Source organism: Pongo abelii, chromosome 15 (assembly GCF_028885655.2).
Source record: "Pongo abelii isolate AG06213 chromosome 15, NHGRI_mPonAbe1-v2.0_pri, whole genome shotgun sequence".
NCBI classification, from domain to species: domain Eukaryota; kingdom Metazoa; phylum Chordata; class Mammalia; order Primates; family Hominidae; genus Pongo; species Pongo abelii.
In genome coordinates, this window is record NC_072000.2 from 75,859,345 (window position 1) to 75,879,842 (window position 20,498).

General features: G+C 38.4%; 1 protein-coding gene across 25 annotated transcripts in view; it reads left to right on the forward strand.

Moving 5' to 3' along the window:
• Positions 1 to 20,498, forward strand: part of SIPA1L1 (signal induced proliferation associated 1 like 1) — a 411,542-nt gene that overhangs the window by 275,081 nt on the left and 115,963 nt on the right. For all 25 annotated transcript variants that reach the window (XM_054530289.2, XM_063715614.1, XM_063715628.1 and 22 more), the window contains 2 exons: positions 10,102 to 10,232; positions 15,377 to 15,565. In XM_054530289.2, coding sequence (XP_054386264.1) covers positions 10,102 to 10,232; positions 15,377 to 15,565 — 320 coding nt within the window. The remainder of the gene's footprint in view (positions 1 to 10,101; positions 10,233 to 15,376; positions 15,566 to 20,498) is intronic.

Sequence of the window (20,498 nt, forward strand, 5' to 3'; positions counted from 1 at the left end):
AAAAAAAAAAAATCTTCTGGCCAGGAGCAGTGGCTCATGTCTGTAGTTCCAGCACTTTGGGAGGCCGAGGCAGGCAGATCACGAGGTCAGGAGTTCGAGACCAGCCTGACCAACGTGGTGAAACCTCATCTCTACTAAAAATACAGAGGTTAGCCGGGCGTGGTGGTGCATGCCTGTAATCCCAGCTACTTAGGAGGCTGAAGCAGAGGAATCGCTTGAACCTGGGAGTTGGAGGTTGTAGTGAGCCATCGCGCCACTGCATTCCAGCCTGGGTGACAAAGCGAGACTCTGCCTCAAAAAACAAAACAAAACAAAAACAAACAAAAAACTTCCAATTATAAAAGTTATGTATGTATATCATTATAGAAAAAATAGAAACTATAGAAAATTAATTTTCGGGAATGCTATTGATTTTATTTCTGCCCCATCAGTCTTAATACATGCATACTCCTTTTTAAAATAAGGAGTCTTAAATACAGTTTTATATTTTTGTCCTGCTTCTGTATTGGGCCATGCCATCTCTTATTTAAAGTTTTTCAGCTGTTTTTTCCAATTCTTGTTATAATAAATAATGCTTACATTAGCTGGTCTTAACTTTTTGTTGTTGTTGCCGCGTTGATCCCGATAACAGTTTAGTGAAGCCTACGAACTCTCCTTGGAATAAATTTTTATTTATTTATTTATTTGAGAGTGGGTCTTGCTCTGTCACCCAGGCTGGAGTGTAGTGGCATAATCACAGCTCACTGCCACCTTGATCTCCTGGGTTTAAGTGCTCATCACACCTCATCCTCCCAAATGACTGGGACTACAGGTGTGCACCACTGTGCCCAGCTAATATTTTATTTATTTATTTATTTATTGAGATGGAGTCTTGCTCTGTTGCCAGGCTGGAGTGCAGTGGGGTGATCTCAGCTCACTGCCACCTCCACCTCCTGGGTTCAAGTGATTCTCCTGCCTCAGCCTCTCAAGTAGCTGGGATTACAGGTGTGCGCCACCATGCCCAGCTAGTTTTCGAATTTTTAGTAGAGAGGGGGTTTCACCATGTTGGCCAGGATGGTCTCCAACTCCTGACCTCAAGCAATCCATCCACTTCAGCCTCTCAAAGTGTTGGGATTACAGGCGTGAGCCACTGTGCCTGGCCAAATCTTTGTAGTGATGGTATCTCACTATGTTGTTCAGGCTGGTCTTGAACTCCTAGGCTCAAGCAGTCCTCCTACCTTGACCTTGATTAGTAAGCCACTTCCCCTGCCCCCCCACCCCACCCCACCAGAATAATGTTTTAAAGTGCATGGAGTAAAAATATAAAGCAAACCAAGCATGTTGAAGCACAGTTGCAAAAGTTTTAAAATTTTGAGACACAGTAATGGATGTGTTTCTTTCTTATTTCATGAAAAAAAGACCTGGCAGCAGCTCTGTTAATTACCATCATTTCAAAGTAGGGGTGAGTGTAGTTAATATTCTGATACGTCTGCAACAACTTTAATGTAATATTAAACTGTGATTTCTATTGGTGTCAAAGTCACATGTACAACTAATATTGTTTGTTGTCTGCATTTATAATTGATGAAAACACTAAATTTCAGTTAGAAGTTAGTAAAAATAAAGATGCATTTTTTTTCAGTCAAGTTTATAGACCCTCTAATTTCTGTTCCTAGCCGCAGCCTTGTTATATAAGTTTTTTCCACATATCTAATTATTTCCATAAGGTGGAGCCCTGTAAATGAAATGTGAGCTTTACAGGAGCCTTGATTTTTATTGCCAAATTGCTCTTAAGAAAGCTTAGACCAGAAAGATCCACTGGTATGTTTAAGACTTGTAGTTTAACATTCTCTTAACTACTTTGAATATTTACAGTTTATATTTTTGAACGTTTATTAAAGACCAACAAAAGACATTTTGTTTCTTTGATCACTAGTGAGTTTCAATTTTTAAAAATATAACTATTGGCCATTTGTCATTGACTTATAGCAAGCAATAAAAAAACTCTCATGATTCTGCTAATCTTTGTCCTCCCTTTATTTAAAAATAATTTTTTTATGTACAGAAAAGTTGGAATGTATGTCCTTTTGTTTTAGATAGGGTTTTCTTTGTATTTTTTTCTTTAATCATTTAGATGCAATTTATTAATATCAACATAACTTCATACTAAAGTTTGCCTTTTACTGAAAAGTTAGAGGCCTATTAGGTGCTACTTTAGATACTGTTTAAAACCTCCAAATTCCATGTAATCTTGGCAAATAGATCACCCCACTGTTTAAGTGTTACCTATGGGAAGAAGAAATGGAACGTCAGCGTACTATGCACTTTGTAAATGTGAGCAATTACTCTTAGGCAACAGTAATTATAAGTTTAGTGCCATGCTTTGGGACAGAATTCTGGCATGTGGCCAGTCCTGTTTAAATGTCCCCATCCATTACTCTGACCTGCTTTCGATTATGGTGCGAAGTCCTAGGCTGTTTAGTTCTCATGGAACTTCCACCCTTAAAATTAAGATGAGCCCTTTGAGGACCAGAAACTGAGAATCTGAGTGGTGCACTTCCCAGAAGGAGAGCCATTCTTTAAACAGTTGGCCTCTTATTATGTCCACTTTGGCAGACCTGTGTTTCCTTTTAACAAGATAATAAATTTCTTTATTTTTAACATTGAATTCTCCAATCCTTTAGCTCTGTCCTCTCTTTCTTAGTCATTAGTCAGATTAAGATGTAAGAAGTTGGACAAAAACAAAACCTGAAAAATTTGAACAGTGAGTGGTTTTCCTAGTTGTTATTTTAATTTAATTTAATTTAATTTAATGTTATGTTCTGGGATACATGTGCAGAACGTGCAGGTTTGTTACATAGGTATACATGTGCCATGGTGGTTTGCTGCACCTATCAACCTGTCATCTAGGTTTTAAGCCCCATATGCATTAGGTATTTGTCCTAATCCTCCCCTTGACCCCACCCCCTGACAGGCCCCCGTGTGTGATGTTCCCCTCCCTGTGTCCATGTTCTCATTGTTCAACTCCCACTTATGAGTGAGAACGTGCGATTTTCGGCTTTCTGTTACTGTGTTAGTTTACTGAGAATGATGGCTTCCAGCTTTATCCATGTCTCTGCAAAGGACGTGACTCACTCTTTTTTATGACTACATAGTGTTCCATGGTTTATATGTGCCATATTTTCTTTATCCAGTCTATCAGTGATGGGCATTTGGGTTGGTTCCAAGTCTTTGCTATTGTAAATACTGCTGCATTAAACATATGTGTGCATGTGTGTGTCTAATGAAAATATTAAACTGATGAAAACATTGAGGGTCAAATTTTATGTTGTTAACTGTACTGATAGTGGCACACATGTAACCAACCAAGTAGACTATTTAAAAAAAATAGTTTAAATGTTAAAAATGGTGAAATAATTTTAATTTAAGCTATTGAAGTTGTCACTGTTCCGTTCTTTGACCTGCTGATATATGATGAAGCCCAAGTCTGTCTGCTTATTACTTGTATATTTAGCATCCCCATTATACATTGACTTATGGTGTTTTTTTCTTGGGAAAAATGGAAAAGATTTTATTTTTCTTTCTGTGTGATCAATGAGGGTAATTCTAAGATTTGGATGTGAACATTTTTGTGACTTTAACATATCTTGCCGTGTTGCTTTCAGAAGCAGTTGATACCAATCCACAGTGCCACCAGCAATGTATGAATATATTACATCTCTATCAAGGGCTGGTTTTTTATTTCAGAAACATTGTTTTTTATATTGGGTTAGGCATGAGATAGTAGCTAAGTTTTATTTGCTTTGTGTTTCTTTGATTCATGTTTATGATGTCTATTTTTTCTATTAAACAATTTAAATTAACTATTGTAAACAGGTGTTTTAAGCAATAAATTATAACTTTACAGATTACTTGTAAAACTATATTTTTACTGTTCATAATTACATTCAGTTCAGATTATGCTATAGATGTCCTCAGGGAAGTATGCAACTGAAATATTAATACATAGCCTGCAGATACCATGATAACCAGTGCAAGTGACAAAAAATTGATAGTTAAAGCCCTGTAACTCTTGTAATCGTAGTTTCCTTTCCCCTTCACAAGTAAAACACCAAGCTTAACTTTCTTTGCCTCGTACACACATGCTTATATATACCTTATAATCAGGTGATTGGACTGTACCTGATCAAATTACTTTGAGCTTTGAACTATTCGTTGTTTCCCCTCACTAAGAATGTGAAATTTTTATTATAATCATTATTGTGAAAGTATCAACCAAAAATAAACGTATTTACCTGGAATATTTTAATGATGGCATAATTATTTATTGTTACTCTTTGTACCATCCTGGTTAAAACTCAAGAACCAGAACTAATAAGAAAACTTCAGACTAAACATTTAAATGTGAGGAATGGAGTAGGTGGAAGGAAGTCAACCGTATATGGATATAATGTTAATCTCTCCCCCTTTCAACAAAACCTTAGCTAAACAGCACATCAAGAAATAAAGCATTATGTCTCATCTGACTAGATAAATAGTTTATTCCTTTAGGAACCAAGTTTTATTTAATGTTTTTTTATTCATAATAAAATTTTAGAAACTTATGGGAACATAATATTGGGTGTAATGGCTAAGTAAATGAGCTTTGAAATCAGCAGTTAATATGTTTAAATCTGGTACTGCTATATACTACTTCTGGCTAAGTGACTTATCTTCTTTAAATCAAAGTTGCCACATGTATAAAAAAGAAGGAAGTACCTTTTTTTTTTTTTTTTGGTTGATGTGATTATTAGAGTACTTGGCAAAATGCTTTGCTTTGCTGCATTGTATCATTCTAATATGGTGATTGCTGTATTGGTTTTTGGTATGCTGGCTCTAAAATATTCTAATTTCTGGTGGTTTAATACCTGTATTTCAGTTCATCCATCAGAAGCTTTATCCACTCTACTTGAGTCTCCAATTCCTCTTCCCTTCCCCTGACTTTCCTCATTCTGAATTTCCTCATGGAAGTCTTCCTTGCCTTTCTTTAACGCACTTCATCTGTAACTCCGCTGTCCTTACGCCCCTTCCCTGCTAAACTTTTCACTTCAGAAGAAAGAGAAAGACAATTGTGGATCTGGCTAGAAGAACACTTTGTAATTATGGATATCTTCACTAGTGAACAATGGAAGTCGATGGCTGATAGAAAAACAAATTTAAAATGTTACGTCACAGAGCAAGTGTAGACACACTGCCCAGGGACTAGGGGCCTGAAGGAAGGAAGAGACTGCAGTCCAGTATCTTCTAGCTTAGAACTCAAAATTGTAGGCATATGTTGTGGCTCATGCCTGTTATCCTAGCACTTTGGGAGGCTGAGGTGGGAAGATCACCTGAGGTCAGGAGTTTGAGACCAGCCTGGCGAATGTGGTGAAACCTCTACTAAAAAAAATTAAAAAATTAGCTAGGCGTGGTGGCACATGCCTGTAGTCCCAGCTACTCGGGAGGCTGAGGCAGGAGAATTGCTTGAACAATTGAACTCCTTTAACCCAGGAGGCGGAGGTTGCAGTGGGCCAAGATCATGCCACGGCACTCCAGTCTGGGCCACAGAGCAAGACTCTGTCTCCTAAAAAAAAAAAAAACTGAAAATTGTGATGCATAGTGATCTGCTGAATGAAACGCTTCTGTACCAGAGGGTTAAATTTAAATAGTACATTAGGATTTCGAATAGAATAAACTTATGTTCATATGGAAAGAGTTTTTTCTATACTTCTGTAATCCTTAAGAAAAAGAAATGACGGGACAAAAACAAACGTTTTACTGTAAAAATAATTTTTTTTCAAGTTCAAAGACTTTTGAAAAAGTAGAGTCTGGTGATGATAGTGGTGAATTTAGCGTGGGGGATTGGACTGGAGTCTCCATCCATACCAATAGAACTGATACTGATGAAGACTGGCTGGAAAAGCTATTTGGAAAATAGCGAGAGCTCTTTTTTAATGAAAAAACTTGACACAAGTTCAAAAATATCTTCCTAGCGTTATCTAACCAGAGATGGGTATGTTTGAAGCTAGAGTATGAAGAAAGTGTTGGAATTTAGTTTATAATTATCCCATCACCATTCCCCAAATTCAGAAATATACTTCATTAGCAGCTGGGAAAAGTTACAAAAAAATGTAGTCAGGTTTTGATGATGACACACAAAAAGTTTGAATTATCATTAATTTTACAGTTTTTATTATTAATAAAGTAACCTTATTAACACAATTTGTATTTTATCTACCAGTAATACTAAATGATTATGTTTAATATTTTTAGTTTATAAATTTATATTTTATTTACATTTTTGTAATGTTTCTATTTTTGTTCTTGAGATATATTAAATATTTGGTTTTAATAATTTGTGTTGTTATGAATTCATAACACTTTAAAGTTATTAGTATCAATATCCAAAGTAAACACTTTCATTTTCTTCCAGTATTCAGTCCCTCTTTTCAAAGATGTCTATGTCATACTTCAGATGAGACCTAAAAATTAGAGGACCTAGCCAAATAAAGAGGGGTTATGGAAAGAATGTTCTCGGCAGATTTTTTCAGATGATAAAAGACTGTGAGTTTGAGCACCTGAAAGAGAAGTTTAGTATCATTGGTTCTCCAAATTTGAGAGGGTGAAAGGTCTGAGCTGAGGCTGGAGTGATTGACAGTGACAGGTTACGAGAACCTTTGGGAAACCATGAAAAAGGTACAAGAACCTAAGTGTTTTAAGTTTCGTAGTAGTTGGGCAGATTTGCATTTTAGAAGGATCATCTGGCAGTGTGAATAAGTTGGATAAAAACAAACCAGTTAGAAGACTACTACAAACACTCCAGGCAAGTGATGATAGGATAAATCAATGGCAGTGGGATGAGAAAAGATGGATTTGAGAGATGTCCAGAAGGTGGAATTCACAGAGCATGTCGGTGGGCCTGGCATGAGCAACTGGGTGAATGTGGTAGCAGTTGCTGAAATAGGGACTGGACGGGGAGCTATATAGGTTTCTGTGGGAAGGTGATAGGTTCACTTTTGCAGATGTGCATGGGACAAATGGTTCCATTAGGTAAATGTAAAGATCTCAGGCTTTGGCCCGGCACAGTGGCTCAGGCCTGTAATCCCAGCACTTTAGGAGGCCAAGGCGGGCAGATCACTTGAGGTCAGGAGTTCGAGACCAGCCTGACCAACATGGTGACACCCCATCTCTACAAAAAATATAAAAAATTAGCCGGGCATGATGGGGCACACCTGTAATCCCAGCTACTCCGGAGGCTGAGGCAAGAGACTCGCTTGAACCCAGGAGGCGGAGGTTGCAGTGAGCCAAGATCACACCACTGCACTCCAGTGTAGGTGACAGAGTGAGACTCTGTCTCAAAACAAACACATAAACAACAACAAAAACAAAAAAAAGATCTCAGGCTTAGAGATGTCTGGAGAGGACATGTAGACCTCTGAGAGTCATCAACATTGAGGTGGCAGTTGAAGTTCTGAAAGTAGGTGGATTATTCAGATGGGAAGAGGGAGGAAAACTGAGCTAGAACAGCCAGAGCAGTAGAAGGAAAATCAGAAGCGGGTGATGTCATAGGAACAAGGAAATAAGAGTGTTTCTAGAAAACATGAAGTGATCATCTGTGCTAGATGTTATGGAGAGTTTGAGCCAGGTAAGGACCAAAAGTACCATTTGTTTTAACTTTAAGAAAGTCATTGGTGACCCATGCAGTGGAAGTCAGATGATAATTCTGAAGTGAGGAATTGGACAGCTATTTCAAGAAGTTTCCAGTGGAAGAAAGGAAAGAGGAGATAATTCTTTTGTTCTGACAGGTGGTAAGGAGTTAAGAATAAATGTGAGTTTAAAGGTAATTAAAGAATGATGGGAATTAGCAAGTCTAGAGGGAGAAGTTGAAGATAAAAAAAGAGGGTCATCAAGGCACCTGAGTCCCTAGGAAGGAGGAATGGGCAAATGGGAAGTGGGGGTGGGGCTTTGGATCATACAGAAAAAGAAGCTAGAGTCTGGATGCTGATGAATTTGTGTGGATGGTGATTAGGTTTGCATCTGAAATGGCTTCTTTATTTCCTTTGTGATGTAGACACATTGTCATTTGCCAAGATTGAGGAGAAGGTAGATAAGGGGTGGTTACCGGAAAATAGAGCATGATTGCCACATCTGCCCTGGAGAAACGGAGAGAGTTGTTGACCAGGGAAAGCTTGAGGATGAGGATGAATTGAGGTTATTGATGATGAATTTATAGTGGCCCTATATCTGGGGATTTCTCCAGCAGCAGAGAACTGCCATGCCACCTGCCCATTGTGAGATATGTGGGGTGTACTTGAGGAGTTCCTAGAAGTTGGTTTTTTTTAGAGTCCATGGAAGTACAAGGACCAGGTAATGAATGTGACTCACACTCTGATGCATCCACTGTTGATCTGTGCTGCAGCGGTACAATATCCTCTGAGGTTATCAAAGCATGTTAAGCTCTTTGCTCCTTCAGTAAATGGCCCCAGACTGCTGTCTTGTTTCTCTTTAAGTTCTTGTCTGCTTTTTTATACTATTTCTGTCTCCTCCCTTTTCTGTTTTCTTCCTTGTTGTCAGTTGTTCTATCATATTGCTGTCTGCATGCAAGTCTGTATCAGCCCTACACCCTGGACTTTGTCAACACCTGGAATTATCACACCTCTGAAATAAAGCTGTGAGCTTGAAGACCAGACAACCAAGCTTATTAGAATTGTGTGCAAAGTAAGAGTAAATAATCTGAGTGTGATTCTCATGTGCATAAGTGTCTGTACATGAATTTTGTGACATTTAGTGAGTTATTTCTTATATATATGTTTGTTGCTTGTATTCCCATTGTGTTTTTCTTCTTTTGAATTTCCATGGCTTATGATAATATTCTTAGAGAGCCCTCAACATTTATGATTGTAGCTTTTGTAATTGTGCTTTAGTACCTGCAAAGTATTTTCATATGCATTACTTAAATTTTAAACTACATGATTCGATATTTATGCTATTTTTTCTTATTATTCTCATGGATTTTCAAATACTTATATTTTGTATGGAAATAACATGTATTTTCAAATGTGTATGCATTTTGTGTGATAATGAGATATTATGTCACAATCCAGTCATTTAGCCGTGTCAGATATAAATGAAATACAATAATGTATAAATGAAATACAATAATGTAAAGTAAGCATTTTGGAAGTTTGAAAAACAAATTATCTGTTCTAGTTTTTCATATATTTTCATGTTTTGTGGACTTCCTCATCTGTGAACATCTCATGTATGTATCAACAGTTTAAATTTTTAAAAGATGTATATGCACAGTAAATATCACTTTTCAACATTTTCTATAAATTAACTTAATTTTGATCCCCATCTTTCTTTTTGTCAAGAGAAAGGTAAATTCAGCGCCAGTTCTTTGGAGGCTTGTGCTAAGGTTTGGGGCCTTAGGCAAAAGGCCAGAACATTGAAGAGAGGCCCTAGGCTCATCAGTCACCTGGCCACACAAGTTACATTGGCCCTGCACTGTGGGATACTGTGCTATGGCCCAGAGCCCTGGGTCCTGCCTCCCTGGGGACTGTGAAGCTCTTTCCTCTGAGCTCCTACTCCACCATACACAGGCTACCTGGGAGCAGAGTGCTGCGCAGTGACTCGCAGCACACATCTCTCTCTCCAATCCAGGGACGTCTTTTTTAATTTGGTGGAATCCCCCTTTCTTCAAACTCTGTTCTCAATATGTTTAGAATGTTTTTGAAAAACAAAAACTAAAAAGCCCTGACACAAGTCTTCTCTTAGGCAAGGAAGCATGCACAAATGTAGCCTATTTAAATGGTGGGAGATAGGGAGAAAATACAAATTTATTTTGAGAAATAGTAGAGTAGTAATCTGTAGAGTAGTAAAAAGCTCAACAGGCCACCCGTGTTCAGTGTTATCTTCTCTGGAACTAAACCTGTGTAGCCAAATCTTTGTTTTTATAACTAACTGAAGAATATTAATATTTGTTAGATGTTTACATTTTATTGATAAAATTTCTGAGTGACAACCTTAAATACTGAGCAGAATGTAACATTTTCAAAGTGTTAGATAGATTTTCTAACTTTGTTTTGTCTTATTTTACCTAAGAACACTGGAACTATTTTGGGGCTGATGAGAATCTTGGTCCAGTGGCTGTGAGCATTCGAAGGGAGAAACCAGATGAAATGAAAGAAAATGGATCTCCGTACAACTACCGAATAATTTTTAGAACTAGTGAGGTAAGTTGCAAATGAAAGAGGTTTGAGGTTTAACTGAAGTGGGGAAAAAAGCAAATAGTAGCAGTAGCAAAGCAATTAAATTTAATAGCACATGGTTACAGCTGTCTTTGGAATAAGCAAAGTCCCCTTTCATTTATTCTGGTGGAGATCGAGGTGGACAAGATGGTTAGATCTGGATCCCTTCTTTTCTTCGGACTCTGAATAGATGCAATCTATGAATGAGGAGTTTTGATTCAGAGAAAGATATGTCCATTAAGTGTGGCCCAAGGAAATTGGAGCCCTGAGATCCCCAGTGGGATATTGTGTATCCTGCTTAGGGCTACTGGAAAGCACCAAGCCAACTTGAGGAGCCAGGGTATTAGGTATAAGAGAAGGCCACCGAAGACTTAATTCACTCTTCCAAGCTCTTGCTGGGCTCATGTCTTCGCCCAAGAAGAAGGAGGGAAAGAGATTGTTGACTTCTTCCACTATCAGAGTGGAGGAAGACCACTATCTTTGGGACCCGTTGTCTGAGACCTAGAAGGTACGTTCTTTGAACCAGGGGCTAATTGTAAGTGAAACAGGCTGTTAGAGCTCTTTAGGAATCTAAATATACACAGCGTATGAGTTTTTATTTTAAAATGAAGTTTGGGCTAAAAAAAAGACACGGAAAAATAAAAAGAACCCACACAGCATTTTTTTTTAAAACACCTATGAACAAGTTTGGGACTATGAGGTTCTCCTTTTTCTTTGTAAACTTGTATAATTGGGCCACTTATCAATTTATTGCCTCTCAGTTGCTAATTCACTTTAGGATTTTTGTTATGCATTAATACTTAATAACCTTGAGTCATCTGGAAAATAGTGGTTTTGAAACTAGTTTAAATAGGGCATTTGGCTTCATTTCCCCCAATGAATGCAAAGCAAGTTTCCGGGGATGGCATCACTTAGTAATTGTTCCTAAGCCTGAACTCCGGGGAAATTAAATATAGGACTTTTAAAGACAAGACTTAAATATCTAATGGGTTGTTTACACTGGCCAGAGAGAAATGAACTAACATACTCTCATATGCTTTTTCTCCATGGCAAAGCTAATCATTAAGTGGTGTAAATTCTTTTGTTGAGCACAAAGGCACGAAGAACATCATGTTCTGTGTTTTGGAGAAGTATGCAGGTAGTTGCTCCTCTCTAGCTTCCCAGATCCTACCAGTTTTGTTTGTTTGTTTGTTTGTTTGTTTTTGAGACAGAGTTTCGCTCATTACCCAGGCTGGAGTGCAATGGCGCGATCTCGGCTTACTGCAACCTCTGCCTCCCGGGTTCAAGTGATTCTCCTACCTCAGCCTCCCGAGTAGCTGAGATTACAGGCATGTGCCACCACGCCCAGCTAATTTTGTATTTTTAGTAGAGACGAGGTTTCTCCATGTTGGTCTGGCTGGTCTCGAACTCCCGACCTCAGGTGATCCACCTGCCTCGGCCTCCCAAAGTGCTGGGATAACAGGCGTGAGCCACCACACCTGGCCGTTCCTATCAGTTTTTAGTGATACTCTGTTATCTTACTTCCAAGTATTTTTGTCTTTCCCATTCTCTTCTTTTTTCCTTCCCAAGGCCACTGATTTAAATACCCATCATATTCTTCCTTTTCTGTGTTGTTTTTTTATCCACCTAAATTCATTTCCTTATCACTTGTTCATCCCATCCTTCATGCCAGAGGTTAAAGTTTCCTATGATTCTTTCTTTCTCAGTCAGATCCTGTCACTGGTTTCCACGAGCTTCCCTTCTCAGCATGTCTTGCAGGCTCTCCACATCTGATCCCAGCCCCTGTCTCCTACCTGAGTATCTGTCCTAAATTCTGCTCTGATCTGTGAACCACACCAACTCTTACCTTTCCCACCTCTGTTCTTTCTGCTTTACTCCCTTGACCCGAAATGTTCTACTTGAGTTCTGTGGTCATAAGATTCTGTTCTTCTCCAGCTAACCCATTTGAATAAGTTGTGTCCCTTGGGTCTGTTTCCTTAGCCTTTGACTGAAAGTTTCAAGTCAAGTGTTCAAAAAAACCATTACCACTTGTTTTTTATGTTCAAATTAATGTTCACTTTATGACAACTCCATTACTGCATTTTCTCAGGCCAGAAACCGTTAAAGCCACACTTTATTCCCATCTTCTCCCTCCTGCCCCTGAGATCTGGTCTGTCAGCAACACTTGTTCATTTTGTCTTCACAATATGCCCAGAGCTCAACTGTTCCCACCCTCACTGCCCAGTCCTGGTCCTGGTCTTGCTCTGAGAACTGGTCTCCCTGCTTCTGTGCTGAAGCCCTGCCTCCTTTTGACCCAAAAGGCTTCCTTTTGAAGTGTCATTCAGATCTTGTCATTCCTCAGTTCAAAATCCTTGAAAGCTTCCTCATCTCCCTCTGAGAAACAGCCACTGTCTTTGCTAGCCTAGGAGACCATGCTCATCTGTTTCCCGGTTATCTCTCTGCGCCTCTTCCCTGATAACTCCTCCTGGCTCGGTCTTTTCCCGCCACACTGGCCTCCTTCCTACCTGGGCCACCTCAGGACACCTCTGCCTCAGGGCTCAGATGCCCGTCATTCCTCCCCACTGCTGTGTTCTCTGTCAGGCTGCCTCATCTCCATCTGGCCTTTACTTAGAAACCACAGAGACCTTCCTTAACCGCTGAATCTAAAATTTCTACTCCCCTCCCATTTCATATCCAATTCAATGCTTTATTTTTCATTAATACTTAACACTGTCTTCTCTGTTACACTTAGTCATTTTGTTTGCTTTTAATTTCTCCCACTAGAGTGCAGGCCTCGGGAGGGTGAGGGCTTCTGTCCGAGTTGTTCAGTACAACATGCCCGATGCCTCAAATGGTGCCTTGCCTCCCTGTTTCTCACCTCCCTCCTTCCCTGTCTCCTTTCATCCCTTTCTCCATGTCTTTCCTCCTTTTCCTCTCTTCCTTCCTTCCTCCCTCTAATGTTTATGTAATTAATTACCACTAGGTTTTGTATAATTTTTTCTTTCTAATAATAAATAATCCATAAATTTGATTTAATGGTAATATTGTATTAAGACTTTTGATAGAAATGTTTCCAGATACTGGTTCCTGTCTGTAGCTCCTGCACTTTGAGAGATAGTTCCTTCACTTTTTTCACTGAAGCCCATTTACCTATTACAAATGAGATAAGACTTAATTTGTATCAGGGACTTCTCATGTTACTAATTTCTCATGCAGATAAATATGACAAGAAAAAAGAAAACATGACAGTGACACTCTAGTTGCTTCAGTAAGCGGCAGCAAGATAACAGAAATACAAACAAATCTCTTTCATTTTAGTATAAATAAACATTGCAAAACATAAAAGAAGATATATACCTTTGTAGGCATGACAGTTTGTTTATGAGCAAAATTTTATGGCATGTGAGTGTTTTTAAGCATAGGAACACAAGGACTTATGAGGACTCCATTCTTATTTCTGGAAGTCATTAAGAAAAATATCAGTAATACTAGTGATTCGGATGTAAAAAATGAGCCATTCTTTTTCTCATCTGCTTTGGCTTTCATGAGTTAGCTGCTTTCTGTGGCTCAGGATGCAATGACTCGAATTTGGTCTTGGCTTCTAAATTGAGAACACCCCTAGCCTTTGTGGCTCCCTATTTCAAGCTGTGTATTTTCTTATGAAGAAAAGAGTCAGATAACTGAGTTAGCCATTTTCCATGATTTAAAAACAAAATAAAAACTATTTGTGTCAAATTATACATTAATAGGAAAATGATTTTTACTTGTTATTTGAAAAGAAATTGTTTATAATGAAAGAAAAAAGATACTCATTCTAACTACATTCTCTGCCTCCAGTTGCTTCGTCTCACAGTTCATCTTATTTGCAGCTTAATTTCTGAGTATACATCATCCCCCTACGAACACGTCCTGTGCTGACCTGTAGGAGCCCAATGAGGCGTGTACCACTCAGTCAGCTTCAGGGTCTTCTGTGCACCCCCAGTTCGCAGCTGCCTCATCCATTTCTCCCTGTACTCTCCTTGTGTCCATCTACAATAATCACTCTTTCCCACTTACTCCCTTTTTTCCCAATCTCCATACCTTTGCTTATGTTCTCTCTTGACATTTTCTTTTTGTAGAAATTGTTTCTCTATTTCATGGCTATTTCCTAAAACCCCCCCTTTCAGTGGGGCCTTTCTTTATGCCCTGAGCCACTGTGGTCCATTCTCTGCCTTTGGACTGTCTGAGGTCCTGACCTGGTTATGCTTTGTTGGGTATACTTGTCCTTCTGAGATTGCAGTGTGTCTTTCTGACCTCTTACCCTCATATTTGACAATCCTCAACTTGCACTCCTAGCTTTTGTAGCTCCTGTTGCTAAATGGAAATGTATTCAGTTTGATGAGTTTTCTCTTCTTTCCCCATGCAGTAGTTAAATTAGGTTAACAAAACTTTGCCTTGTAGACATTTTTGGAAATTAAGACTACTTTAGGCTTCATGTCTGGTTAACCTTTCTCTGACACAACATCATTATGTAGGAAAATGTCTTTGTTTAAGGTATTAATGGAGGGTATTTTAAGAAGAGAAGGTATTTTAAGAAATAAGAGAAAATCTAAAGTAATTTCAGCTGCTGTTGCCTGTGCTGCTGTACTGATGGTGATGATTGTCCGGTGGCAGCAGCATTTGGTAATATGAATAGTTTATGCTTGTCAGCCATGCATTATGAAGCTTAAAACTTTATCTCCCCCTTTTTATAATTCAAAGAAATATAACATCCAAATTCTAAGTATTTATTCTTCAGACATTGCTCTGGGATTCTGCCTTCTTAATTTCCTAATTAGTATGCATAGTGACATTGTATAGCCATATAGAGACCTTGATCTTTACTAATCTCTTTAAGGAAATGTTATTTTTCGTCTTTAAATAAATATCCTCAGAAGTCTTGATTGTGTGCTCCTTTGGACCTACCCTGGTCTTGAAAGCATTGGTTTCATTTTTCATATTAGAGTAACCTACATCACTTTTCTCATTCTTTCTCCCTCACTGGCTTTACCCATCAAAAATAATTCCCTAGCTCTGTGAGGAGCCCCACAGTCCAGGCCTGCAGTGCATGTACATGTGTTCAGGCATCTCACATCCCAGAAGCCTCACCACAGCACCTGTCTCTCTTGCAGCTCATGACACTGAGAGGTTCGGTCCTGGAGGACGCCATTCCGTCGACAGCCAAGCACTCGACGGCCAGAGGCCTGCCTCTCAAAGAAGTGCTGGAGCATGTGGTTCCCGAGCTCAATGTCCAGTGCCTGCGGTTGGCCTTCAACACGCCCAAGGTCACAGAGCAGCTCATGAAACTGGATGAACAAGGGGTGAGTTTGCCTTTCTGAGGACAGCATTCTTGCTCAGGTTTACTGCTAGGCTTCCAGAATACAGACCTTAATGTTTCTTGTTTTGATGGAGATAACTGATACTTTTTATTGTGAAAGACACTCTCTTTGCAATTACTCCTTTTTTCTTAACTCTGAACTCTGAACATTTCTCATCTGATGAAATTCTGTATGTCAGAATTTATAAATAAGGCACTTTAAACTACGTTAAATTCTTTTGATAATCTTCCATATGTACGGTAAGTTTTTCAAGTGTCCGAGAATAAATAATAGCAGTAATCATGATAATGTGTTAATAACAATACAGTAATAACAATAATTAATAATGAGCATATTTGCAAGCCCCTTTTCTAAGTGCCTTAAATACGTTATCTCATTTAATCTTCCTACCCTGTGAGAAAGGTACTATTATTATTTACATTTTAGAGATAAGGACTCTGGGGCACACAGAGATTAAGTAATAAATCCAATTTCACACAGTTAGTAAGTTTTGGAACCAGGGTGCAAACATAGTCTGCCTCAAAGTCTGTGCCACTTCACCGCGCTGTTCTTAAAAGCTTAGAGTTTCAAAGTCTATTAGTACCGCCAAAGATATATTCTAGCCAAGATTTTTAAATATAAAAATGTAAAATTTCACATTCTGCTTAGAGTAATTTGAGCATATGGGCTAATTTTATAGATAATATATTTATATACTCTTACTTTATTTCTTTCTTTTAGCATTTTAGCCATATTGCATCCTAGTGGTGGGTGGTAGTAGTTTTAACATTACATTTAAAAATTACTCCAAAAATAAAATTGGTTCAGGTAGTTTATTTATTTCTTTTTTTCCCCATTATGTTCATTTTTCACAGAAGGGTCCAGCTATTGAATGTCATTTTGTGAACAAATTTGGATAGGATTTCCTTAATCAAAAATTCAAATTTTATTAAAATGAATGGGAGTCCAAAAAATCAGTTTTAAGGTATATTTATTATTTTAATTCAGCCACTGAGAATATATAATGAAGCAATAGTTAGATGTCTCTTTTCTCTCTTCTCTTTTCTTTCTTTTTTTTTTTTTTTTTTTTTTTTTTCTGGAGACAGAGTTTCACTCTGTCACCCAGGCGGAGTGCAGTGGCGCAATCTCAGCTCACTGCAACCTCTGCCTCCCAGGTTCAAGCGATTCTGTTGCCTCAGCCTCTCTAGTAGCTGGGATTACAGGCATGCGCCACTGCGCCTGACCAGGTGTCTCTTTTCTAATCTTTGCCTTTTTCTATCCATTTCACTTTTCATAATGCACAGCTAATATCTATTTGACACATATATTTAGAGAATGCTGTGAGTATCCACGTTCATAATGTGAAAATTTGTTGCCGTTTGAATTCTTGAAAAGACTACTGATGTATAAACTTAACTTTTTTTTTTTAATTTTATTACTATTACACTTTAAGTGTTAGGGTACATGTGCACAATGTGCAGGTTAGTTACATATGTATACATGTGCCATGCTGGTGTACCACACCCATTAACTCGTCATTTAGCATTAGGTATATCTCCTAATGTTATCCCTCCCCTCTCCCCCCACCCCACAACAGTCCCCAGAGTGTGATGTTGCCCTTCCTGTGTCCATGTGTTCTCATTGTTCAATTCCCACCTATGAGTGAGAACATGCAGTGTTTGGTTTTTTGTCCTTGCGATAGTTTACTGAGAATGATGATTTCCAATGTCATCCATGTCCCTACAAAGGACATGAACTCATCATTTTTTATGGCTGTGTAGTATTCCATGGTGTATATGTGCCACATTTTCTTAATCCAGTCTATCATTGTTGGACATTTGGGTTGGTTCCAAGTCTTTGCTATTGTGAATAGTGCCACAATAAATGGACGTGTTCATGTGTCTTTATAGCAGCATAATTTATAGTCCTTTGGGTATATACCCAGTAATGGGATGGCTGGGTCAAATGGTATTTCTAGTTCTAGATCCCCGAGGAATCACCACGCTGACTCCCACAATGGTTGAACTAGTTTACAGTCCCACCAACAGTGTAAAAGTGTTCCTATTTCTCCACATCCTCTCTAGCACCTGTTGTTTCCTGACTTTTTAATGATCGTCATTCTAACTGGTGTGAGTGGTATCTCATTGTGGTTTTCATTTGCATTTCTCTGATGGCCAGTGATGGTAAGCATTTTTTCATGTGTTTTTTGGCTGCATAAATGTCTTCTTTTGAGAAGTGTCTGTTCATGTCCTTTGCCCACTTTTTGATGGGGTTGTTTGTTTTTTTCTTGTAAATTTGTTTGAGTTCATTGTAGATTCTGGATATTAGCCCTTTGTCAGATGAGTGGGTTGCGAAAATTTTCTCCCATTCTGTAGGTTGCCTGTTCACTCTGATGGTAGTTTCTTTTGCTGTGCAGAAGCTCTTTAGTTTCATTAGATCCCATTTGTCAATTTTGGCTTTTGTTGCCATTGCTTTTGGTGTTTTAGACATGAAGTCCTTGCCCATGCCTATGTCCTGAATGGTAATGCCTAGGTTTTCTTCTAGGGTTTTTATGGTTTTAGGTCTAACGTTTAAGTCTTTAATCCATCTTGAATTAATTTTTGTATAAGGTGTAAGGAAGGGATCCAGTTTCAGCTTCCTACATATGGCTAGCCAGTTTTCCCAGCACCATTTATTAAATAGGGAGTCCTTTCCCCATTGCTTGTTTTTCTCAGGTTTGTCAAAGATCAGATAGTTGTAGATATGCGGCGTTATTTCTGAGGGCTCTGTTCTGTTCCATTGGTCTATATCTCTGTTTTGGTACCAGTACCATGCTGTTTTGGTTACTGTAGACTTGTAGGATAGTTTGAAGTCAGGTAGCGTGATGCCTCCAGCTTTGTTCTTTTGCCTTAGGATTGACTTGGCGATGCAGGCTCTTTTTTGGTTCCATATGAACTTTAAAGTAGTTTTTTCCAATTCTGTGAAAAAAGTCATTGGTAGCTTGATGAGGATGGCATTGAATCTATAAATTACCTTGGGCAGTATGGCCATTTTCACGATATTGATTCTTCCTACCCATGAGCATGGAATGTTCTTCCATTTGTTTGTATCCTCTTTTATTTCATTGAGCAGTGGTTTGTAGTTCTCCTTGAAGAGATCCTTCATGTCACTTGTAAGTTGGATTCCTAGGTATTTTATTCTCTTTGAAGCAATTGTAAATGGGAGTTCACTCATGATTTGGCTCTCTGTTTGCCTGTTATTGGTGTATAAGAATGCTTGTGATTTTTGTACATTGATTTTGTATCCTGAGACTTTGCTGAAGTTGCTTGTCAGCTTAAGGAGATTTTGGGCTGAGACAGTGGGGTTTTCTTAGATATACAATCATGTCATCTGCAGACAGGAACAATTTGACTTCCTCTTTTCTTAATTGAATACCCTTTATTTCCTTCTCCTGCCTGATTGCCCTGGCCAGAACTTCCAACACTATGTTGAATAGGAGTGGTGAGAGAGGGCATCCCTGTCTTGTGCCAGTTTTCAAAGGGAATGCTTCCAGTTTTTGCCCATTCAGTATGACATTGGCTGTGGGTTTGTCATAGATAGCTCTTATTATTTTGAGATACATCCCATCAATACCTAATTTATTGAGAGTTTTTAGCATGAAGCATTGTTGAATTTTGTCAAAGGCCTTTTCTGCATCTATTGAGATAATCATGTGGTTTTTGTCTTTCGTTCATTTTATATGCTGGATTACATTTATTGATTTGCGTATATTGAACCAGCCTTGCATCCCAGGGATGAAGCCCACTTAATCATGGTGGATAAGCTTTTTGATGTGCTGCTGGATTCAGTTTGCCAGTATTTTATTGAGGATTTTTGCATCAATGTTCATCAAGGATATTGGTCTAAAATTCTCTTTTTTGGTTGTGTCTCTGCCCAGCTTTGGTATGAGGATGATGCTGGCCTCATAAAATGAGTTAGGGAGGATTCCCTGTTTTTCTATTGATTGGAATAGTTTCAGAAGGAATGGTACCAGTTCCTCCTTGTACCTCTGGTAGAATTTGGCTGTGAATCCATCTGGTCCTGGACTCTTTTTGGTTGGTAAGCTATTGATTATTGCCACAATTTCAGATCCTGTTATTGGTCTATTCAGAGATTCAACTTCTTCCTGGTTTAGTCTTGGAAGAGTGTATGTGTCGAGAAATTTATCCATTTCTTCTAGATTTTCTAGTTTATTTGCATAGAGGTGTTTGTAGTATTCTCTGATGGTAGTTTGTGTTTCTGTGGGATCAGTGGTGATATCCCCTTTATCATTTTTTATTGTGTCTATTTGATTCTTCTCTCTTTTCTTTTTTATTAGTCTTGCTAGCAGTCTATCGATTTTATTGATCCTTTCAAAAAACCAGCTCCTGGATTCATTAATTTTTTGAAGGGTTTTTTGTGTCTCTTATTTCCTTCAGTTCTGCTCTGATTTTAGTTATTTCTTGCCTTCTGCTAGCTTTTGAATGTGTTTGCTCTTGCTTTTCTAGTTCTTTTAATTGTGATGTTAGGGTGTCAATTTTAGATCTTTCCTGCTTTCTCTTGTGGGCATTTAGTGCTATAAATTTCCCTCTACACACTGCTTTAAATGTGTCCCAGAGATTCTGGTATGTGGTGTCTTTGTTCTCATTGGTTTCAAAGAACATCTTTATTTCTACTTTCATTTCATTATGTACCCAGTAGTCATTCAGGAGCATGTTGTTCAGTTTCCATGTAGTTGAGCGGTTTTGAGTGAGTTTCTTAATCCTGAGTTCTAATTTGATTGCACTGTGGTCTGAGAGACAGTTTTTTATAATTTCTGTTTTTTACATTTGCTGAGGAGAGCTTTACTTCCAAGTATGTGGTCAATTTTGGAATAGGTATGGTGTGGTGCTGAAAAAAATGTATATTCTGTCGATTTGGGATGGAGAGTTCTGTAGAT